The sequence below is a fragment of the Macaca mulatta genome, chromosome 5 (genome assembly GCF_049350105.2).
Source record: "Macaca mulatta isolate MMU2019108-1 chromosome 5, T2T-MMU8v2.0, whole genome shotgun sequence".
Classification (NCBI taxonomy): Eukaryota; Metazoa; Chordata; class Mammalia; order Primates; family Cercopithecidae; genus Macaca; species Macaca mulatta.
The window spans coordinates 94,791,699-94,817,498 of record NC_133410.1 but is presented as its reverse complement, the minus strand read 5'-3'; the positions used below and the strand labels follow the sequence as shown (position 1 = coordinate 94,817,498).

Sequence of the window (25,800 nt, the reverse complement as noted above, 5' to 3'; positions counted from 1 at the left end):
GAGTTAGGGCTGTTCAGCATGAGGCTGAGCTCACAAACAGGGCACAGGTCACTCTCTTCTAGGGCTCTCTTCCTTTTTCCATTAACATAATTGAAAAATTTAGAATACCAAAGTAAGTAGGTCACAGAGAAGATAGCAACACAACTATTCAGTCTGCTTTCTCTCTAGTGTTGGCTTAAAGGAGCAAAGAAAGCACACACAAAACTAGTGTGGCCAAGCGCAGCCCACTACTCCACAAGCCACATCACAATTTGATGTTAGGAGCCAACCCAGGTATAAAAGATGGCCATTATTTTACTGTGTCCTTAATTCCCCTGTAGTAGGTGTCTGGATGAGATTCAAGATATTAGTCACCTTTGACACAGTATCACAAATTCTTCGCAAACAAGTATTTTGTTTCCTCACAAAAATCTCCTTGTTCTTGTTACCAAAGAAAAGAAAATAAACTATTAGCCTGTGCATTTATTTTACTTGCATAAAGGACTCTACACTTTTTATTCGCCAACTTAAGAGAAAAGGGAACTCAACCATAATTACCTCTTGTTTTATTTAGAATAGAAACTTAAAAGATGGAGAAGGAAATTGAACACTGAGGGAGACCCAAACCTGGCAAAACTGCCATGTGTTCAAAGGCTGTTGCAACAGTATAACTAAAAAATTAGGGACATGATGTTGCACTTCTTTTTCTTTTTTTTTTTTTTTCAGACTGAGTTTTGCTCTTGTCGCCTAGACTGGAGTGTAATGGGCGTGATCTTGGCTCACTGCAACCTCTGCCTCCCGGATTCAAGCAATTCTTCTGCCTCATTCTCCCATGTAGCTAGGATTACAGGCATGTACCACCATGTTTTGCATTTTTAGTACAAAGGTGATTTTACCAGGTTGGTCAGGCTGGTCTTGAACTCCTGACCTCAGGTGATCCACCTACCTCAGCCTCCTAAAGTGCTGGGATTACAGGCAGGAGCCACTATGCCTGGCCGGTGCTGAGTTTCTTAATTTAACATAGAAGAACTGATTTTGCAGATATACATTTTTAATGTTAACAATTAGTAGCAGTGGACAACAAGATAACATATTTTGCATTTACATAATTATTTCAAAGCGACTTCTCTCACAATTAATCTTTACAAAATTTCTGAGAAATAAATATTATTTTCTAGATACTGAATTTAAAGCTCACAGCAGTTGTTTTCCCAGTGTTACACAGAGCATTTTGACAGAACTGAAACATGAAACCTTATCTCTAGGTCTCACCAAAGCACATGATTTCGTACCTTGATTGCGCTTGTCAGGAATAGATGGGGCATGGTGGGATTTATTCACCAACATCTGTGACTAATAAGCTCCGTTGGTTAGGATATGTCCAATCCTTTCTTCCTTACTACTTCTGTTAGTCACCAAGTTTAATCATTCTAACCGTTTCATATTTCCTGATTCCATTCCTTCCTCTTTATCAACAGCGTACAAATTCACATGAAACTCTGGGACATTTGCCAAATATCTAATATTCTCATAACACGGTTTTGCATGTGGGTTCCCTTTGCCCAAAATGACGTCCTTCCTTGTCCACTTGTAAATGTCACAAAATGACTTCTTTTTTTGTTCATTCCTAAATTTCATACTCATTTCTCTACATTTTGTTGGCAGGACTTTTCTCAGGAAGGATAGACTTTCACCAAAACACATTTGGATAATATTAATTTCCCAAAAGGTTTTTGACTTGTCACCAAAGTATGTGTGCTAGTGTCTGTAGTTAGACATCTACAAAACTTGTGTGAAAATGTGGTGCAAACCATGAACTATGGGGCACCTAAGGCTGTGCCTTTTTTATTATTACAACTTAATATACCCTGGATCTTGCTACATGTTAATCTTCACATTGTTGCATGGCCATTTTTATCAGTATGTTGTTGAACTTCATGGTTGTGATTTGAAACCTATCCAATGTGATGTGACATATATTTGTGGTCAAAAGGTGATCTATATACATCATGCAAAAGGTTAAAATTTTCTCAAAATCCAGAGGAGAAATATACTTCTTCAAGAGAAGGGTTGTTTGCTGTTGGTTATGAAAAGTAAACAAATAAACATTCCCACCATAGCAAGGATTCCTGTGCACATATTCACAGTAATTGTGATAGACCTATTTCTGCTGAAAGCCCTGTCCTATGGTAAAAGTCACAAGCTGTTCCTGTTTTACAAATGCTAAGCCTGAAAGGCATATGCAACCAAAAGCTCTCCCAGATTTCGGCAGGAAAAGGGTGAAAATGCCATATTAATGACTCTCCTATTAAATCTCAGTAAATAAACACCAATGGTATCTTCCCTTTCATGGTTCCTGGTAACTCTAAACAGGCACTCTTCATAAGCCAAGAAGTTACAAAAATGTTGGCATTTGTATAAAAGAAAAGAGAACTTTGTAACCACTAAGTGTGACTAATAGAGGAAAAGTCCTTCACTGAAAGAAAGAGTTCGCTATTCTATTTAAGATAAAAGATGAAAATCTCATGACAAGGATAAGAGTAGGCTAACTACTTCACATGTTCTCTAGGGTTTGGGGAGCTACAGAGTCAAAATTAGACACAAACAAATTCTATACAATATGTGGTACTATAAAAAGATTAAAATTTTCTTTCACTATCCAAGAGAAATAATGCTGTCAGTCATAAATTACAGCTAAGGAGAAACAGCTGAGCACTGAATCATTCTCATGCCTCTGTCTACTTCTATCTAGGCATCAGAAAAAGCTTTTAACGCCTGCCATGCTATAGAGTATTACATTCTGATACATTGTTAAAAATAGACACACTACTATTAACCAATCTCCCCTATATCCTGTAATTTCTGATTAATAATAATAATTTTTTTGTGGGCCAGGCCCAGTGGCTCATGCCTGTAATCCCAGCACTTTGGGAGGCCAAGACGGGCGGATCACGAGGTCAGGAGATTGAGACTCATCCTGGCTCACACGGTGAAACCCCGTCCCTACTAAAAATACAAAAAAATTAGCCGGGCGTGGTGGAGGCCCCCTGTAGTCCCAGCTAGAGGCTGAGACAGGAGAATCGCGTGAACCCGGGAGGCGGAGCTTGCAGTGAGCCGAGGTCGCACCACTGCATTCCAGCCTGGGGGTCAGAGCCAGACTCCGTCTCAGAAAAAAATAAAAAAACAACAAAAAAAATGCTGTACTTCTGTACTTACTTGACTTGGCCTATTGCTCTCCTTTTCAGCATCTACTAGCCGCTGTCTTCCTTCTGACCCTTTACCTCTTACCTGAAACCCGGAAACAAATCAAGGAAAGAAAGAAGTGTAAAGATACTGTTCATACTCGGTCATTTATAGGTCATGTCTTTCAGGAAGACAAAATGGTTTGTAAAAGTGGAGGGTCATTTTTGGTTCAGGTCACTCTTTGTTGTTTGTTTGGTTTTGGTTTTGTTTTGTTTTGTTTTTGAGATGGAGTCTCACACTAGCCCCTGGGCTGGACCTCGGTTCACTGCAACCTCTTCCTCCCGGGTTCATGCCATTCTCCTGCCTCAGCCTCTTGAGCTGGGATTACAGGCGCATACCACCACACCTGGCTAATTTTTTTTTGTATTTTTAGTAGAGACGGAGTTTCACTGTGTTGGCCAGACTGGCCTGGAACTCCTGACATTGTGATCTGCCCGCCTGGGCCTCCAAAAGTGCTGGGATTACAGGCATGAGCCACCACGCCCGGCCAGTTCACTCTTTTTCTTGAGACTTTTCATGCAGTTTTGTCTTTTACTCAGTTACAGAAACTTGAAAGAAGGCTATTTTCTGTTATTTTACTTCCTACATGACAAGACTTTTTTTTTTTTTTTTTTTTTTTTGAGACGGAGTCCCGCTCTGTGACCAGGCTGGAGTGCAATGGCGCGATCTCAGCTCACTGCAACCTCCACCTCCTGGGTTCAAGCGATTCTCCTGCCTCAGCCTCCAAGTAGCTGAGACTACAGGCGCCACCATGCCTAGCTGATTTTTGTATTTTCAGTAGAGACAGGGTTTCAACATGTTGGCCAGGATGCTCTGGATCTCTTTACCTCGTGATCCACCTGCCTTGGCCAATATTAAAGATATTAAAAGAGTAAAAAAAAAAAAATGTATAATAATGTTACATACAACACAGGAACAGAAAACCAAACCCTGTATGTTCTCACTCATAAGTGGGTGTTGAACAATGAGAACACATGGACACAGAGAGGGGAACAACACACACTGTTGGGGTATGGGATGTGAGGGGAGGGAATTTAGAGGATGGGTCAGCAGGTGCAGCAAATCACCATGGTACATGTATACCTATGCAACAAACCTGCACGTTCTGCACATGCATACCATTTTTTTAGAAGAAATAAAGAAAAAAAAGAAAACATGATAGAAATATGAAGCTTCATTTTCATCTCAATAACAAAGCAAGTATCAAAATCAGTCTATTAAAAAATACAACCTTGATTTGTAGACGACTCACTTAAGTATGTAAATATTCAGGTCAACATGAACTCATCATAGTTTTCTTTGTAGGTGAAAGCATAAAACTCTTTCATGATGAGGAAGAGAAGAAAAGTAACTTTGGAAACAAAGCATTTTGACTCTATCTTCTAAGGCTAAATATTGTACTTTTGTTAGTAAATATTTTTCACAGAGGTATGGATTAACAATTCTAAAAGTACTTTATGTGTATGGAAGATTTAAGCAAATAAGTAAATAGGCTGTAGGAAAAAGGAGATACATTCTTTTGCGAATGAGCACAAGTAAATCCAGATTTTTGGTTTCTAAATTCCATTCTTTAATAACAGAAATCTGGTGTCCTTAGAAAATCATTGACTCATGGGCTGGATCAAATGGAGTACAAGAAGAGCATGAACGTTTTGTTTGTAGTACCAGAAAATACGAATATTCAAAAATGATGGTGATATGAAGGACACAGGAGCCAACTTAAAGGGCTTCCAATGGTCAAATGCGGACAATTTGAGCAACAAAATAAATATCAATTGTAATGGTGTATAACTCATAGAACGAAACAGATACCCATGAATCCATACTGATATACATAAATAATTGAAGGTAAGTAAGTGGTGGGTAAGGGAAAACTTTCTTGTAGAAGAATTTTAACTAATAATGGTAGAAGGAATGATGAAGATCGAAAATCGCTATTTGGCAAACACCATAGTGACAACTGTTTCAGCAAGAATGATCAATGAGTACAAAATTCATAGCTGGAAGTATGATAGAAAAAACTGGTCATTTACATAGCATCTCTCCACATAATGCTTATTAGTTGCAGAAAGTAAACTAGCAACTTTACAGTAGAGAAACCTGGCCAGCCTGGAATGAAGAATTGGAGTTAATATCAGTAGTATTTAGCAAATTGACATCATGCGCTTCCTGATATGATGCACTGAGAAGGGGATAATACTAATTCTATGGTACTCTTGCCAAAAACGCACAACCTGACTTTTATTACCAAAACACAAAGTGAGAGACATTCTCCAAAATACCTGGTCACTAGACTTCAAAAGTGTCAAGATCTCGTAAGACACGAAAAGACTACCCAGACTGGAGGAAACTAAGAGACATGACAAGTAAATGTTGTATATGATTTCTGTTTGTCTCTTGCTCTAGAAAAAGGACATTGGTGGGATAATTGATGAAATTTGAATAACAACTATAGATTAGTTAATAGTATTTTATCAGTGTTAATTTTCTGGTTTGATAACTCTAAAATGCTAACATTTAGAAAAGGTTATATGGGAATACAGTTTGCAATTTTTTATGTTTCAAATTATTTTGAAATAAAAAGTTAAAAAATAAAATATGGATTTTGAAATGTCCTGTGACACTGAATAGTGACTCTCTTTGATAGTAAATCTCAGTAGCAATAAGTATCATTTGTATCATGAAATGTTTTCAGCTATGTTACCTACTTTGGCAATTATCCTCACTTAAAAAAAATATTTTAAGGGACCTGGCGCTGTTACTGAATGTTAGAGCAGATTGACTCTTTAAATATAGGCTTTTTTGAATCCATTATCAAAGTAATATTTATCAAACTAGCTGCTTATCTAGTTTTACATTTCTATTCAAGCTTTATGAGGATAGGAGTAGAAAGGAGGAGCTAATAATAATTATACAACAGTTCAGTTAAGCAGTTTTGAACAATTAAAGTGAAATATTTAGTTCATGGCTTTGGAATCCAAAAGAAACAAAGATACTGACCAGTGTAGCATATCCTAGAAACGTGTAACTGAAGAAGAATGAGGGCCAATAAACACCATGACCAGTAATAATAAGAAGAAGGAATAGAGGAAGAAAAAGATCATAAGAAAGTTTGGTCCTTAAAGGAAACTGATATGACAAGGTTCTAGGGTAATAAAGAGAAAAGGCAAAGAACAGAAGAAGGAAGGAAGGGAGGGAAGAAGAGAGGAGGGAAGAGTGAGGAAATATGGGAGGGAGGAGAGAATGGCAAGGAAGAGAGAGAGGAAATAAAAAGAACCAAAATGGAAGAAAAAGAAAAGACAAAACAGTGGTTAGAAAAAGAATAGAAACAAGACATTCAACTTCAAAAAGTAATGGACCTATCACTTTGAATTAGAATAAAAGTAAATAAGCTGGTGATGTGGTCCCTCACTCACAGCTGTCACCTGCTCAGTATAGTTTCAAATTCATTAGAATTCAGAACATGAAGCAGCTGAAACTTCTAAGGGAACTTGAAGCTAATTCTATGAGATAGCACTCCAGACACCCAGAGGCATTAGAGGTTCTCGTCACAAGACACTTGGTTGACAGTACTCTGGCCAGAGCCTTCCTTGGACTAAGAAACAAGTATAGATTCAGAGCAACAACCTAGATTAAAAACCGTCATTCCAAGTCCCCAGGAAGTACCTAGTGCACACAGAACCCCTCTTGGGACTCCTACTCAGCATAATTGCTCCCTCCAGCCTCGTTTCCACACAGCCGTGTGTGTTTGTGAGTGTGTGTGTGTGTGTGTGTGTGTGTTTTAAACAGACCCAAGGTGATTTCTGGATAATGTCTAAGTTGAAATAGAGCCTAGCTGATTTACTAATAAAAATAATTGAAAAAGTACAAGAACAGTAACTGGCAATTAATACCAGAATGGAATAGTTTCTGTTACTTATTTTTATAATCATATTTCTGAATTGGTATTTAAAGTTAAACACAAAAATTAGCAGAGGAAATGAGAGAGAACAAAACTATTATTTTCTTAAGGGCTTACTTTAAATGGAAGAATGTACCACTTAGTCATCAATAAGCTAAAAAATTATGAACTAAAACCAATCATTAATTATGAAAAAGTTATCAACTTAAAATGAGTCTAAGCAAGCATTATTTTTATGTGATGAATTACAAGACATTCGGTATTATGCACCATTTTGTCATAACTTCCAAGGGGACAAAAAAAGATAATAAAATAATCGATCAACCTAAAGTAACAAGTTTTGTATGAACACTTATAAATACCAATTGCAGGTAGAAAAAAAGATTCGATCTTGCTTAACAGGAGTGTAAAACTAAACAAATCTATTATATTAAGCAAAGGCAAATGGGAGTTTGCAGAAAGAAGCATGTGTTGGAATAAACATATGAAGATGAGAAAAATCTGAGATTTTGTGAACTATATTGAGTGGTCCCTGTGGGGAAAATTTTTATTAATAAATTCTACAAATATCAAGGCTTTTATAATGTCCGGTCATACAAGCTCTGTTTTGGGGAAAAATAAACAAATCTTTTTGATTCTATCAAATACCAGTTGGTGGCCACTAATTTACCACAAACAAAAAGTGCTAAATTCATAGACCTGCAAGAGGTAAATGCATCATTCTAACAAGAGCTGGGGCTAATTAAAACCTTCCCCAAAGCTCCCAAACAAATGTTCTATGACTCGACTGTTTAACTATAGCTCTTAACGGTCAGACAATAATGATGCTTCCCTGCCTCTTATTAAAATCAATTATGGCATAAAATTCAGTCTCTCAGCAGGGGTAAACTGGTTCATGTGTGAATGAATTCTAAAGAGAATTGTCTGTAATTTAACAATGGAATACCAGGAAATTGCAAAGCAAAGAACTACCAACTCAAGAAAAAACATCTAATATCTTTATTTCAAAGCAAAGCTCAGATTTAACGCAAAATATAACCTGGTTCCTATGAACCAGAGGCCTCTGCTGACTGCCTCCAAGACTGTAAACACAGTTTTAATTGTTCTAGCTACAATTTATGGGTCAACATTGGTATCAGGAATCAATCTCTAATCTTGTAAACAATCACTAGGCCTGTTCCCTGACTACCTTGACAAAAAGCATCACCAACTGTAATTCAGCACACCTCAGGCTAATACAAAATATCACCAGTAATTTTATCACATTCTACCTTAACATGACATATATATTTATTCTCCCTCTCCCTCCCATTTCTGCCCTCTCCAGGCCCACGGCAATATGACCTTTGCATGTCATTTACTCTTGCTGAATAATTCTAGCATTTCACATTAATAATACAGCTCATAAATGATGTCATACACTAATTGTTTGGCATTTCCATCAAATAGTTCAATATAATTTTATTTTACATAATGGCTATTTCTAAGAGATTAAGGAAATCTTCATTACATCAAACTAATAGAAAACAGCAGTAAAAACAGGCCACTATTATTATGGCTCTATATTTGGTCCAAGTGTTATTTGCTAAACAAACAAGTTCTAACCCTCACAAGCCACTAGGGTCCTATTCTTGCTTGGAAATATATATCAGAAGCACAGTCCCAGAAGGGACACCATTGAGCCATGAGCAAATGTTGGAAGGAAATCTAAGTATTTAGGATTCTTTCTTTCGAGCTACAGAAGTAACCCAGTGTTTCTGAGACCACATCCTATATTTTTCAAAGCTTCCTGCAAAGGTATGTGGAGCAGCATCCTCTGGCACCCCACAGCTCAGATGCACAAAGAGCTCACCTTGCTCCAGATGAAGAGTCTGTCTCACCCAGCTGAGCCATGAGCTGCAGGGCCAACTTGCTCTATTTGACCTCTCCTGTTTTAGAAAGGAGTCCTTCTGAGTCGTCAAGCCCTAGTCTCATGCTCATGTCAGGGAAGCTAAGGATACTCCCTGGAATGTTTCACAAATTAAACAGTCAAGGATGGGACCGCAAACAGAGAAAATAAAAGCCCTGCACAGAAACAACTCTCCCTGTTTCTCACATTTGCACAGCAGTCACCATGAGCTGAATCATCTTTTTCTCTCCTCATCCATTCTCTCACTCACCTTCAGTGATTATTTGACTGGTCAAGGCAGTGCTTAAAGAGATTAACCCGTTATTTTTTGTTTTTATTTTTACTTTCTGCATGAAACCTCTGAAGTGTTAGACACCATCAAACTTACTTTTTTGTTGTTTTTCGGGCACATGAAGAGCATAAAATAATGAACAATTCTGATGTGGTTTGAAGGCTGAATTAATTGAAAATCTACAGTGTGGAGAATACTCAATTTACATTAAATGGGTTCAAACATAATTAATATTATTACAACGAATGTAGAACGAATTAGCTTTAAAATGTAACTAAAAACAAGTTACAAGTTACACCTTGATATCAACAGGGTACAATTTTCAGTTGCCTTTAGTTGTTAATCTAAGCTCCATAAAAATGCTTTTAAAGATGTTAATTACACATTCTCTTTCTCTTTTGTCAGCCAAAATTTCTCATCTAAACACAGAAATGGAACACAGAAAATCATACTAGTGACTCTTTTCTCAATTTTGCCAAAGTTGGTACTTAACTAGTACCCTTCTAGCTGCAAAGCAGAAGAGGCAATTCATTATATGTATCAGATGTCTTAGGAGAGCATTTAGGTTCAATGCTCTCAGAAAATCCCAGGTGAGAAAGGTTCCTGAGAAACAGGCCAGTTGCCAAAATTCAAGAGACTGGTCTGCTTGTTCCTCACCATGTGTCCTGGGGCAAGTCACCTCAGTCACTTTGAACTCATTTTCCAATGGAAAGATTGGAGGAGAGATGGTAATAGCTGTTTTCTAAGTAGGCTTTTGTTCTGAAGTCCTATGAATTTATTCTAAGAGGACCTACAATGCTATATTTCATTTAGAATAAATTATAATTTGTTATTGGACTATTGTGGAAGCCTAGCTAGATAATGAACATGAAAGATTATCCAAAAGAGTTTTTATTTATATTTCTGTAATTTTATTCTTCTCCTCTAATCTAAACTTTCACCAAATGTACAGGAAAGGTGAGGTTATACATTTAAATTACACCTCCCTTTTCCCCCTCTCCTGTGGAGGTGTTAAGACTCAGGTTTACTGGCCTGGTGAGGTGGCTCAGGCCTGCAATCCCAGCACTTTGGGAGGCCGAGGAAGGTGGATCACGAGGTCAGGAGATCGAGACCATGCTGGGTAATATGGTGAAACCCCGTCTCTACTAAAAATACAAAAAATTACCCGGGCGTGGTGGTGGGCACATATAGTCCCAGCTACTTGGGAGGCTGAGACAGGAGAATGGCATGAACCCGGGAGACGGAGCTTGCAGTGAGCCGAGATGGCGCCACTGCACTCCAGCCTGGGGGACAGAGCAAGACTCCGTCTCAAAAAAAAAAAAAAAAAAAACAAAACAGAAAGACTCAGGTTTACCAAAAAATGTCACGGGGAGCAGGAGTTTCTTTCGTGGAAAATATCAAGGTGGCTTTGGCTTGCTAGGCAACAATTTTATCCATACAACACCTTTCATACCTACAGTATCTCACAGCTGAATAGAAGCAGTAGTTTAAAAAATATACACAGCAACCAAGCAAACCAAGGACTTCACAAATGCAAGAAGTAAGATGAAAGAGGGAAATGAATTTTAAGAAAATGATCCTGTAATTTGTTTCCAAAGCAAAGTTCACCTTAAATTTGAAAACGTTACAAAGGTTCTTGACAAGGCCCTGGATGAGTCACTCCTGCTGAAGGAGCTTTATCCTTAGCCTGACCCAGAATTTACAAAGCCAGTACAAATGCAGGAGGAGGCCAGTACAAATGCAGTTCAAGAGAAGGGACAGGAAGTACTCAGTATATTGTATAGCACCGTTAATCTAGTAGCATTTCTTATCACAGGGAGTGAAATCTGTGCATGCAATGCTTTCGTCATAGCATTTATTTGAACTCAAGAAATGTTTAGTTACATTGAATGGAAATTTCCATAAGCCACTTCATTAAAAATATGGTTGTCATCAAGAAACTAGTAATTTAAAGGAACTATTACTAGTATGTCCTTAAGTTATATTTGCTCACTGTACTAACAGAGCCAAGATTTTCACTGCTTTTCTTACTGCGTCGTCAATACATAGTGCAGAAAGCTGGAGGTTGTTCTCTCTCATGCATCATAAACACCAGTTGTCATCTAAGAATAGATATTGTTTGAATTTGTTTTACTGAAACGGCAGAAAGTATGATTTTATTTCCAATTTCCCAAATGATTTTACAAAATATGAAGTTAAAACTCAATCTTTTAACTTAATTAGCCAGTTTCTCAATGGGGAGATCTTTTATATTTGAGGAAGAAAGATTCATTGTAGTGACGGGCCATCACACACATATTGCAGGACATTTGGTATCTTGACCCTTGTATTAAATGCCAGTAGTTTCATCTAGTAATTGTCATGATAAAAAAAAAAAAACACCCTCATACATTTTCAAATTCCTCCTTGTTAGTGTGTCACCTATCCCCCCCAAAACCACAGCTGATGAAAACTAGCCCAATGGTACCTGAAATCCGTCAAGGAATGGTCACACCAAACTTTATCAGGTTATAGATATCCCTTCCAGATCCTCACTCCTCTATAAAATCAAATACCCATTTTTCAGAGTCCTGCCAAATGCATACACATAGCCACAGTCTTATCAAAATTATTCTAAATGACGGGGTGCGGTAGCCTGTAATCCCAGCACTTTGGGAGGCCGACGTGAACAGAGCACTAGAGGTGAGGAGTTGGAGACCAGCCCGGCCAACATGGTGAAACCCCATCTCTACTGAAAATGCAAAAATAAAAGTAGTCAGGCATGGTGACTCATGCTTGTAATACCAGCTACTCAGGAGGCTGAGGCAAGAGAATCATTTGAACAGGGGAGGCAGAAGTTCCAGTGAGCCGAGATCACCACTACACTCCAGACACGGTGACAAAGTGAAACTGTCTCAAAAAAGAAAAAAAAAAAAATCTTCAAAAGGAGCACACTGCCATATGGTAGCATAAACTTTTCAATGTTGGAACAACCTTAGAAAGAATTTACTCTAACCCTCTTATTTTACAGGTAAGGAGACTGAAGTCTAGAAAAAGTAAGTGATTTGCCTAAGTTCTTAGGCACTAATTAATACCAGAGGTAGGATTAGAGTCCACATCTTCCTAAATCTTTTCTCAATGTCCATCTCACTTTTCTCCAACCATAGCATTTATTTAAACAAAAAATAAAGGAGAACCTTTCGAAACATACAGTTAATATATATACCTACTGAAAGCCTACTTTTTAAATATCCAAGGCAATTTTGTTTGTTTGTTTGTTTGTTTGTTTTGTTTTTGAGACGGAGTCTCACTGTGTCGCCCAGGCTGGAGTGCAGCAGTGCGATCTGGGCTCTCTGCAAGCTCCGCCTCCCGGGTTCACGTCATTCTCCTACCTCAGCCTCCCGAGTAGCTGGGACTACAGGCGCCCACCACTACGCCGGGCTAATTTTTTGTATTTTTTTTTAGTAGAGACGGGGTTTCACCGTGTTAGCCAGGATGATCTCAGTATCCTGACCTCGTGATCCCCCCACCTCAGACTCCCAAAGTGCTGGGTTTACAAGCAGGAGCCACCGCGCCCGGCCCCAAGGCAATATTTTTTTAAGGAAAAAAATGAAAAAGAATACCTTCAAGTCTTTTCTAGCGAATCTGGATGCAGTGTTTTCAAATAGGATACTTTTAAGTCTTAAAGGAAATACAGTCTACCAACCATAAACCAAATACAACAGTAAATGACGGCCGGTGGCTCATGTCTATAATCCTAGCACTTTGGGAGGCTGAGGCAGGCAGATCACTTGAGGTCAGGAGTTCGAGACCAGCCTGGCCAACACGGTGAAACCCTATCTCCACTAAACATACAAAAATCGGCCTGGCATGGTCGTGTGCGCCTATAGTCCCAGCTACTTGGGAGGCTAAGGCAGAAGAATCACTTGAACCCAGGAGTTAGAAGTTGCAGTGAGCAGAGATGGCACCACTGCACTCCAGCCTGGACAGCAACTGAGACCATGTCTCAAAGAAAAACAGAAACAGAAACAGTAAATGACATTACACACAATGAACAAAGGCGGGTGAGTAAAATATAATCTGCTTGCCCTTTTAAATAACGATGTACAATCATCAAATACCTTAAATATACTCACTGTTTTCTTTGAGGGAAAAAAATTCTCAGCGTACAAATTTATATTTCTATTTTTATCAAATTTTTGTCATCAGTGTTATTACTGCATTAACTCCATTGCCAATTTCCCATCTGCCTGTGCTTTTCAAAATAAATATGTCAATTAATAAAATATCCAGTGTTGCTTTTATGAGTTTTTAATAATTTCTAACTGTACAGCCATTTAGGCATCTGAACTATTATCATTAAAATATTTCAAATTGAATATACTTTAGATTGCCTGGGCTCGGGGCAACATAAAAAGAATGTATAGTTCTAGAAGAAGGTACAGAATCTAGCTAGTCTGCATCCTTTTACATATAAACTAAGTCTGTGGGACGTACCCAGCTGCACTATGAGTAGATGCCATAGGAAAATAGGGAAAAAACCTACACAAAATCGAAGTCACACAAACACTGGAGAGCATCCTGTGGCCAGTTAAGATCTTCAATCAATACAATATCAATGTGTACTTTTAATCACTCTTAAGCATTTAGATGTATCTTAAGTATCTAGCTTTTTCATGATTTCCAAATGCCACAATAATAAGTGGTCCTCAAGCTTTAGTGTACATCAGAGTCACCTGGAGACCTTATTTAAGGCAATGGCTGGTCCTGGGTGGGACATGGTAATTTGCATTTCACAGGTGGAAGTGATGCTGCTGGTCCCGGTACCACACTTGAGAACTGCACCCTTAAAGGTTTTTAAAAATATTTATTTTTTGACAGTTATAAATAATCAGAAGCACATTTTTCATTTCTACCCAGTGTATGAAATGCACACACACACACACACACACACACACACACACACACAAATTAAAACATATGAAACAATTTTTATTTATTTATGTTTTATTTTATTTATTTATTTATTTATTTTTGAGATGGAGTCTCACCCTCGTTGCCCAGGCTGGAGTGCAGTTGTGCGATCTCGGCGCACTGCAACCTCTGCCTCCTGGGTTCAAGCGATTCTCCTGCCTCAGACTACTGAGTAGCTGGGATTACAGGTGCCCCCTACCACATCTGGCTAATTTTTGTACTTAGAGACAGAGTTTCACCATGTTGACCTCAGGTGATCCACCCACCTCAGCCTCCCAAAGTGCTGGGATTATAGATGTGAGTCACAGTGCCTGGCCTAATTTTACTACATATAATGAACACTAAGTTTTTTCCATCTATTCTGTCTTATTCTATTCCTTTCCATTCAAAAAGAAATGTTGGTCATAATCCAGTAATTTGATTTTATGACCACTGCTAGATTAAGACCTACAATTGGAAAATACTGCTCATGATTCCCTCTGTTAATCACTGAATTTAATCATAACTATTAACTTGTATTGATATTTATCAGGTGCCAGACACCCCTCCAGTCTTTTCATACATTGTTCACTTCATAAATTAAGAACTCATATTAACACTATGAAGTAGGTGTCATTAAATGCCCATATATATGGAGAGGAAAACTATAGTTAAAATCGGTGAATGCAACCTCCCCAAGGTTGCAGGGCTTAAGCATATCAGAGCCAGATTAGAATGTAGGTCTAATTCCAGAGTATAACAGTACAGGTTGCTCTTTTGGAGTAAGATACTTTAATTTGAATCCCAGATCTACCATGTACTGGGTGTGTGGCTTTTGGTGAGCTACTAAGCCTCTCTAGGTTTTGGTTTTCCCATCTATAAAAGAGACATAGGGCTCATGTAGGAACTGTGAGGATTAAATGAGATAACCTAGGACAAGCACAGGGCCAAACTAGCACATAGTAAGGCTTCAATCATTGTTATCTATTCTTACACAGAAATGGCATTCTTAATTGCCACATCAAACATTGTCTCCTTTCCCTTTCCCTTGGCTTTTAGTTCCCGGTACTGTCTCTGGATTTGCCTTTTCTCCTGATTTCTTGGCTTCTGGCACTTGTTATCCTGTGACCTTGCTTCTGCCTTTCCCCCTTTCATCCTCCCTCAGCAGCTTGACCTGTTGTGCAGGGGTTCTCAGACCTCCTCATGAGGCAGTTCCCATGGCTTCTACCTGTCTCCAGGCATAAAGACCCCAGCTCCTCCTTGGAACCCACCAACCTTACCCAACCTTATAGGTACCACAAAGTTATTCCACAATGAAAGCATAAGTTGTCACCAACAAATGAAGTCTCTAATCAACAAATTATTTAGAAATGTGAGAAAGCAGAGATCTGCTGTATAACCCATATATGACGTTATATAAAATCATCAACATTTCACTCGACCATTTCACAATGACATACCATAACGGGATATGAAAACCAAAATGACACTGAAGGTAGTATTTGTGTGGCTAATCCTGGATTTACACAGTTAGGTTGCAAGAAGATAACATCAGGCTCTTTTGACTACCCCGGATCATCTTTTCTTGCTGGAAGCTTCTCCATATAAGAAAATTTTAAACCTGATATTTCCAACAAAATGAAACAATCGAAGATGACTCTTCAAGGTAGCTATAGAATTCTCTTCTCTAGGTATCTCCTTAAACAGGAGTGAGATGCACTCCAATAATTCCTCTAATAAATGCCCCTTCTCTGAGAAAGACTGACTTTGAAATCCCATTCTCTGTAGCTCATTTTACTTCTGTGTGCCCAGTAAGTACTAACACTACTAACCCAACTTTTCTTCTTTTCTCAGTTGCTATCTCCCCACAGAAATCATCCCTTTTTGTTTTATTTCAGCTGTCCCAAGCTGGGCCTCTATTCTTAAACTGGGGACCACTTGCCTCCTCTTTGCCTCCACCTGTTGCTCACAGTGCTCCCAGGACCTATGTCCGCATTTCATGGAATGAAGTAATGGATATAGATTACTGGATCTCTGTGAACCACACCTTTCCTGTTCACTTCTCACCAGAAAATAGTCTGGTTAGGCTAATCACTATAGATTGATTCAGTTACTAGCCTATGGTAGATGGAGCCTCTTTTCTCACTAGCCAACCTTGGTAGTGGTAACCCATCCCACAGGTCCCAACTCATCAGCACTAGAATTATGTTATCTAAAATATAAATGGAAACTTCCGTAAGCCATTTCATTAAAAATATGGCTGTCATCAAGAAACTAGTAACTTAAAGGAACTATTACTAGAGAGCTCCAAGGCCAGTTCATCATATTGAGATCAGGGTGACGAAACCCATGAAATATGCAGTTTATTATTCTAAAATTCAAAAGTGAAAAGCACTGCGAGGAAGGGGACATAGTAAATATGGCAAGGGATTTGGACTTATGCAGATGTGGTTTTGATGTTCAAGTCTACATTACCTTGGGTAACTTTATTTACCTCTTTGAACCTAAACAAACCCATACAATAGTAATAAAAAATCTAGATTAAATATAACATAGATTACATCTAGAATTACTAATTCTAATTACTACTAGAATCAGAAGTAATGTATGTAAAAATATCTCATGAAATACTTGGTACGTAGAGGAAATATTTAATTCTTTAGGATGATTATTACTATGAGAGTCTTAGATTCAAAGAGAGAGAAAAAAAACTCAAGACAAAATGAAAGTTATATTCTCCCTTTGGAGAATTTGAAAAATTACTTTGTTTTTTGAAGGCTCAATTTGATGGCTTGAAAACAGCCCTAATTACAGCTCCATCAGCCTCAATTTATTGATAGATTCAATTTGTAAGAAAAAAAACAAAAGGTTTTCTCTTATATTTCTCAGCAGTATCCCTAAGGGAATTCTTCTATACATCTGTGATACACATATTGAAAAGAACTCACGTTTGACCTTAGTATCTACTTTCAAAGTTACTAAAACGTGATTTTTTTTCTAAGTTTTTTTTTTTTTAAATGTAGAATTTGGAAGAAAGGTCATTTTATCTATTAGGGAGTATAAAAGCACTACAGAGAATGTTTCAAGGAACTACAAAAAATGACTTAGAAAAAAAAGATTGGTTCCAAAACACTAAAGCCATACCATATAGATTTATAAATATTTAATTGCATCAAGAAAAAAAAGTGATGTAACTATTCAATCTATTTTCATCATGGATTTAACTTAACTTAATTAGCTTAGTACACTTATGGGTCTCATAAGGGTATTAAAAGTTACATTAAGATGATGTGAAACATGTCATACGAAAACTTTGACTAGCGTACAATTGAGCATCAAATTTAGTTTGGAGCTTTTTGGGTGACAAGTCAAAATGAGAAGCATGGTGAATTTTTAGCCTGTCCTTTTTCTAACGAAAAAACCCCAGTAGTTAATCAGAAGAGATATACTTTTAAAAATTCCCAGCAGTCAATGCAAAAAGGAATTTATCATGGAAATCCTTATATAAAGAATTTGAAATGCATAACACAAGGTGCCAAGATATTTCTTTCCATTTCAGCTCATCTCTTTTATATTGGCTCTCAGTAGTTAAAAAAATGGGGGGTATCATATTAAAGCATAGTATAATAAAGACATTTTGACATTTTAACAAAAAAGTATTTTAATGTGATTATAGTAAGTACATTTCTGGTTATGTAGTTTGATATACATAGAGAGTTTAGAAAACATAGAGCAATGAGCAACTGGACTACTACTCTTAAATATCAGTGATGGTAGTTCCAGGCTTTTCGGAGATGCTGAATAAGGAAGAATTTGCGCTTTCAATCCCTGGCTATACCCTGAACCACACGTATGAATTCTTGATCAAAATATGTATTATCCACGTGCCAACTGGCAGGTATGCACGTGACAAAGGTAACATTGCTCTGAAAATAAAATAAACCCATATGTATTTTAGTCTAAACAGTGTGTAAGTCCCTTTCTACATATTAGTCAGCAAAAATAACTACAGACAAAGACAATTTTTTTTCAGGAGGAAACTTTGGATTTGCCTCAGTGCTCAAATGAGATGAAAAGAAAATCAATATAATAAAGAAAACAGTAACATGAAAGATGGTGTCCCTCTAAATTTCCTCTTCTCCATCCAGTTCCACATTCTCCTTTAATTAAACTTGATTTCCCTCAAGCACTAGCACTCCAGATAATTATTAAATAGCCAAAATTAGTGTTTCTATTTTGTTTGATTAATTAAGACTATTGCCCATTCCATAAGCAGGATCTCCGAATTTAACTTCATTATTAGTCCTCACAGCCAAATTCAGGACCTCCCACTGGGATTTCATAGATTACAGATTTTATAGTACAATATAAAAAACAATTGTGGAAAATGTATATCTATTATAATTGTTTCTGTTTTCTTTAAACTCAAGTGTATTTTGTGATTTCTAAAAGAAAAAGATGATTTCACAGTAGTTTTTGTTTGTTTTGCTTTTGCTTTAGATATGCAAAAGCACAATATTTCATCTATTATAGAGATTAAATAGGCCTGTGTGGGCTGGTCTGAAAAGTAAATTATGTTTTGTAGCATTGTTATATTTGGAAAATGAACTCTGAGACCAAATAGACATTTTTCAAATGGACGTCTGGGATGTAACTATCTTCATAAGTTGGAGTATACCAGTATTTCATGTATTTATGACTTTACTAGCCCATTTATTGGGGAAACATTAACAGATATCTACTATGTTTCAAATACTGGGCTGGGGGCTTGGATTCGGGTGGCTCCCCCACCACCAATTTACCCAGTGAGGAACTCACAGCAGTTGTGAGAGAGGACAGGGAAATACATAAAAAATTATTGCAACAATTATTCAAAGTATATTCAAAATGCTATAGAAGCAGACAAGATGAAATGATTAATTCTTCATAGAATTGGGTAAGTTTTCCCAAAGGAAGTTCCACTGGAAGTGAGCCACCAAGAATCAAGAGGGACTTTCAGGCAGAGGGCATTCCAGGAGAATGAATCCATGAACCAGAGATCAGAAGTCTGAACACTGAGGAGACCTTATACAGAAGGGGGAGCTAAAAAGAAAGCGCTTGGAAGAGTTTTCAGAAGCTATACTAGAGAGTTTAAATATTGTAAGTCGTTGGGATCCAACAAAGGTTTTAGAAAAAGAGACTTACACAGTTAGATCTGACTTTGTAAAGATTAATTGTAGCAATGCCACCATGGAGTGTAGATGCTGCTTTTTTGCACACATGTACACAATAACCACTCAAAACAGAATATTCTTTGATTCTTCATCACAATAATCCCTCCACTTCCAAATGTGCTTGTACTTAGCTGCTGAAGCCATCAGAACCTCGGAAAGTTTGAGTTTGTGTAGCAAAGACAGACGGGTTACCAATGCGAGACTCGATGTGAGGCTCCCACTCTTCGCATGAAGAACATTAACTTCATGGCTAAGCTGACCATTTAACAATTGTATTTTTAAATATCTTTCTGTTTCTGGGAGAGATCTTAGTCCTTTAGCCATGGCTTTAAGAGCAAATAGGCATCGTTCCATTTTAAATATCTTCTGCTTTTTCCTCTATAAAATGTGATCAATGAAGAATGGATGTCTCAGGCTCTTGTTATTACCAACCTCCTCCACACCCACATGTAACCAGTTGGGTGGCTGTCCCTTGTGACTGGGCTCCAGACTGAGGCTCTACCTGCCTTCCCCATCTTGTTTTTCCAAAGCACCCATTTGTACCAGAAACTGAAACATGGCAGAAAGAAGGAATCAGCATGACATAGCTCAATTCATGGGAAAAGAACCCTGGCCAGAAAATTCACAAGAAAATAACTACAAGCAACTAAGACAGTGCTACAGCACCGCACACACTAAGAACAGGAAACAAATGCATGGCCTGAACTGTACAGTAGCACCGCCTGCGTTCAGCCCTGAGAAAACAACCCAGACTCTTATCAAGCCAGAAAGAAAACACTCGTCAATGGGCCAGTAGGTCACAGTGAAAATATTAAAGGAACTGTTGGTAAACACCAACAGGGCTTTGGCTAAGACAGCAAAATAATCAGACTCAGACTACTCATCACCACCTGTTGCACATTCCTCACCCTTCCTGCCCCTCCCTACCCTTCACCCTGGAGAGTCCAAGATCACACAGTAAATAAAACCATGATCCGTGAAAGCTCTCAGAGCTTTGGCCATTACTATCTCCAGCAAAAGCTGAAAGGATTTCCCTGGGGATTTCAGCCAAAAACACTTTTACACTTAAATCTATGCTCTAGTCTGGAAGAGTGCATTGTCATTTGTTCTGCAGTGGATTTTCTTCTAGATAACTTCTTTCCCACTTACTATCAGGCTTATATTTTCAAAATAGTTCAGATTCACGGTATGTAAGGCGCAGAAGACTACTACAGAGAAACCACCCTCATCTCAAATCCAAACCCCCTGAGATGAAGTAATAAAACCAAGCAATATAGTTGAAAGCCAAGGACGGTCCGAGTTTCAACAGCCCCTCCACATGCAGAAAGAATTACAGATTTTTCCTAGTACCATACCTCTTTTATATTCCTTCCACATACCTCAAACTAAATTCCAGATCTGAAAAACTCAGTTTATACCTTATTCCCACTTAAAGGTCTTCCACCAAGAATATACCTCCTGTGAATGGTAGGATGTTATTTATTTCAGAGTTTTGTCAATATTTCTGTCCTCCAAGATGTAAAGGGGAAGTCTCTGACCACTCAGTAATGACTCTAGAGAGAACAGATTTCTGGACTTGCTACCAGAAGGTCAGGCAGTCAGGGAAGATAAAAGGGTAAGTTTTATTACTGAGCTCTCTTAGAAGTTGAAATATGCCCAGAGAAGAGGAAGTATTAAGAAATTTAAAAGGGGGAGTGAGATCTTCACAAGTCTGATGTGACTTTATTGTTGTTTTCTGGCTTTTTCTAATATATTCATTCTGTGTGTTTTGTTTTACAATGCCCAGTTCAATAGCATCATCCATTTTTGCCCTGAAGGATTGGTTTTGAGCTCTAATTGGAACTGGGGACAGATTGTTTGTATTTAATCTGTCTGTACATCTTCTACTCAGTAACTGAGTAAAGCTCTTAAACTCTACTGCAAATATCCCTGGATTCCAATGAATTTGTCTTACTTAGTAGACATAGCAACACATATTGTTTTATTTATGGATAAGCAAAGCCTTAACAACTTTTATATTCCAAATGCTCAGCACGATTTATTTATTTCCTCTTTTTAGAAAGAGCTGAAACAATGATGCTGTGTAAGGTTAAAAAAAGAGTAACATAAAATGTGCTGGAAACAGAAATTACTTAGAGTTAATGTTTAATTCAAATGAATTAAACGAGATACAGTCTACAAAGAAGTCTGGGCTCCCTGTTACTGGTTGATATTGAAAACCTATCTAAGGAATTCAGAGTAACGTTATCTCCCTTCTATTTGGGTACTTATAAAAGAAATGCAGTCTTAAGTATTTTCTAAAAACGAGAACACATTACATGTTTATCATTAAATGTTACTTTTAAAAAAATTTAGACAAAATATTTTGAGTGGCTTGAAATTCACCAAATATTCCCTAACGCTTTGTGTTTACAAATATATGTATATATTTTATAATATATATTTCTAATATATAAAATATATATTTATATTTTTAAAACATATTTTATACTTATAAAATAAATATTTTTACAAATATATGTGTTTAATATTAAAACCTATCTTTGTGTGCCTGTTATATAGGGAACTCCTATAAGATACTAGAGGAAACAAACAGGCGGAAGGGGAGGATGGATACCGAGAGGAAATTGAATTGTGCAAAGGGTTTTTATTAATTCCATCTATTTTTAAAGCCAGGACATACTACCAGCTTGCTGTCTCCCGGCGCGCGCGCGCACACACACACACACACGCACACACACACACACACACACGCACGCTACATCAGCTTGGGATTCCTGCTATCCCTCCCCGCCCCCAGCAGCCCCCTCCCCCGGCGCAGGCAGCCTCGTCGGTCCCTCCCGCGGTGGCTCCGCGCACTCCCTCACGACCGCATCACCTACCCTGCTGGGACTTCAAGACAGACGCGGGACTGGCTGCTGCTCCGAAGGAAAAGCCTCCCAGGACCAGCAGTAAGAAAATGCAAAGAAAAAAAGGTGGTAGTGAGGCTCCTTTACTTTCCACAACAAGGGGAAGTGTTGAACCCCATGCACTAGGCTGCTCCGCAGCGCGGGTTTCGGAGGAAATTGACGGCCGAGAGAGCTGCGCCTGCGGTAGAAAGTTGGGGGGATTCCCCCAGCCACCCGCGCCAGGCTCCTTTCTGGTCCCCGCCGCAGCCTTGACAGCTCCCCTGGTCTCCGAGCCCCTCCAGAGCCCTGCTGGTTTCCACCCGGAGCTGGGCTGTGTTGCCACATGCACTTGAGAAATCCTAGCAGTTGCGCAAAGAGTCCCAGAAGTTAGAAAGGGTGATTGTGTGTGAATGTGTAAATATACAGTACAAGAGGCTGGAACAACTGAGTGGGGCCAACCCTCAGATGCAGCCCGAGGTTTCAGATTTCATTTGGCAACTGGTAGCTTCACAGGACTCGAGCCGCACTAGAGGGGAGACCGGCAGGAGCCCCGCCCTCCCAACGCCTGGGTTATCTGAGAGCCTGAGCTACACCGCCGGGCTCCACCGACAGAATGCTCCCTGCCTGGTTCCTCCGCATCTGGCATTGCTCGTTCCTTTCAAGTGCATCATAGATATGTGTTGGTCACAGATCTGGGGCTGTGGGCGTGAGAAGGTTGGTGAATACAAGTCTCCTGACCTCAGGGAACTCTGCATTTCATTGGCCAAACCTCACACGCCGGTTTTACTTCCTTCTACCAACTCTCTGTCTCGCTAAAATTTTATTTCTCCAATCAGAATTACCTGGGCCATTAAACCAGTATTCCTGGAAATGCACATTTAGATGGATGCCCTCTAGTTAGAGCCTTAGAGAAGTTCAAAGTATAATTACTTTCTTACTGTGGTGTAAGAACTCTCGGAATTACACAATATGAGGCAAAAAGACAAACTAGTAAACATTGTTTTGATGCAGGCCATCTCTTCCCACCATCACCAAAATGTCTGTTTCAAATTGTGATCTTACAGTTGTGGTTACCTGGCATGCTGAGTAAAATTATTTCAAAAAGCTTTGTAAACATCTCTGTTTTAGAAGGCCACTTACAGTGGCACTTTGGAAGGCCAAGGCAGGAGGATCACTTGAGCCCAGGGGTTTCAGACCAAAATCGGCAACATAATGAGACTCCTGTCTTTACGAAAAAATTAAAAAAAAAAAAAAGTTCGGCGTGGCAGCGCATGCCTGTAGTCCCAGCTACTCGGGAGGCTGAAGTGGGAAGATCTCTTGAGCCCAGGAGGTCAAGGCTGCCATGAGCTATAATTGTGCCACTGCACTCCAGCCTGGGTGACAGAGTGAGACCCCATCTCAAACAATTACTACTACTACTACTACTAATAAAATCTCTCTTTTAGAAATCATCACCAGATATCCTGAAGACACATAATGGGGGTGTTCTCACTAGGGAGCTCCAGTGAGAGAAGGATATAGAAGAAGAGCACATGTTCAGTTTTAGAAACACCAAAAATAAAAAGCTGAGTGGACTCTGATATGTTTTTCCTTTTTATCCTCTTTCTCCAAGTTTTTGGAGAAACCAATCTACCCCTTCCCATGCTGAGGTCCTACTATAAACTTGATTTTCTGGCGGGAGAATTCTCAGCCCTTTAATGAATCAAATTAATTTGTGTGGGGAAAAAATTGTGTTTCATATTTCATTTAAAAAGTATGTATGGAATTCCTAAGATAGAAGTAATGTAACTTATTATCTAATTGGTGGGAATAATTGACCTTCATCAACCCACATGGCCTTACATGTTCTAGCAACACCCCGGCAGGTGAATGCTGAGGGGCAGTTTCAGATGAAAGCTGGAAAATGATAACATTAACACAAATGCAATTTGCACACATTTGATGGACTCAAACACCTCAGGAAGACAAGTGCCAATAATTATGATTCAAGATTGGGACATTTAAAAAAACCAAGGAAACTGTCACATCAGTAACTTATTTCAGGATCTAACAAGTATTACCACAGCAATTTAGTCTCAAAGTAATACAAAACTGAACTCAGGGTGGTTACTGGGTAGTCTCTAGTCCAAAAGATTAAGACACACCTCTAACACACACACTCGCTATGTTCAAGGCCTTTTCCTTCCCATCTTCTGGTTCTGTCTCCACCCTTTCCAATTGATAGTACTTCATTGGTGTGTGTGATATATGTGATTATCTTAAGCTAGAAAGTACAACAGAAGGAGAGGATGATTGTCACTTGGGGATTAGACAGTTGAGAGGATAGGAAAGGAGTTATATCCACCAACACAAACGCCTTCTTCCCCTCCTACTTAGAAAGAGATGGACCATTGCATTCCTTTTCTAGAAGCCCCTCAGCAAGGAGTCTCTTACAAGAGAATACAACCTGAACTAGAAACTGCGTGGTGTTCTCTGGCCTCTGACTATACTATTCGACTCTTATTGGAGATTAATTGGGACCAGGGGACGTCCCTTATATGTATTGTAGCATCTTTAAAGGAGAGAGTAAACTCTTGAACAAGACCCTTGAAACCTGATTCTAGTCAGAGAATGCTGATGTGACTGATACAGACTCCAGGGAGGTGGTGTCCGACATTCAACTCCCTGAGTCCCTGCTCAGAACTTGCCCAGAGGGTTACTTAAAGCTGAGTTTTATCAGTCAACCTCAATTATGAGTTAAAGGTGTGCCTCAAACCAACTCTACAAAACTCAGAAATGATTCAAGGGTGAGGGCTAACTTTCCAGGATCTTCAAGTCCTAGACACCTTTAGGAAAAAAGTCTATGAAAGGTCAGTATAATGGCAGGCAGAGTTTGAAGGACTTCAGTATTTACAGGGAGGATGTATAATACTCTAGGACCAGGGGGATTCCAGAGATCTAGAAATGAAAGCGGAGGAGGAGAGAAGGAAGATAATGGACATACTACATTTGGACAAGTTGTTTGAGTGTTGGTATTGCCAGAGTCAAGGAAAGAAACCCCCTCCACAGACAAAGCCCCCTGGACACTGATTCTATCAAGCCATTCTTTCAATGGAATTTAGTTAGGGAAAGCTTAGCCAGTGTTTCTACAATTACTTTGTCTAATATTTAAAGTATATGGCTCAAATGTTACTATTAAATGAGTATGGATTAAAATGTATTTTAATGTACTTCGCTAACTTAAAAATTGCAAAGTTTTTCACCAGATTCCATGTCAGATTCTTTGAAAACCTTAGCATAGAGTAATTCATTGTCATATTACCCAATTGTCCATTAATATCAGATACTGGAGCTTTTTAATTATGTTTTCTTTTAAGAAAACATAAATTCCTAAGAGGGCAAAAAACACAGTAACAAAACTGAATAGTCAAGAATTGCCAAAATCCTAACATTTTCAACAAGCTCTCACCAACAATGCAGAATTT

The 25,800-nt window shown here is 38.6% G+C and overlaps 1 protein-coding gene across 2 annotated transcripts in view; it reads right to left on the bottom strand.

Moving 5' to 3' along the window:
* Positions 1–23,002, bottom strand: part of ARHGAP24 (Rho GTPase activating protein 24) — a 528,054-nt gene extending 505,052 nt beyond the window's left edge. Inside the window, exon 1 of one of the 2 annotated variants that reach the window (XM_002804123.4) lies at positions 22,331–23,002. Coding sequence is in view for 1 of the 2 variants with exons in the window: in XM_028848595.2 (XP_028704428.1) it covers positions 1,272–1,326 (55 nt within the window). In the remaining variant the exon portion in view is untranslated. Of the gene's footprint in view, positions 1–1,271; positions 1,440–22,330 lie in introns of those variants that run through there. The other variant, XM_028848595.2, reaches the window with a different exon arrangement.
* Between the last annotated feature and the right edge of the window lie 2,798 nt (positions 23,003–25,800).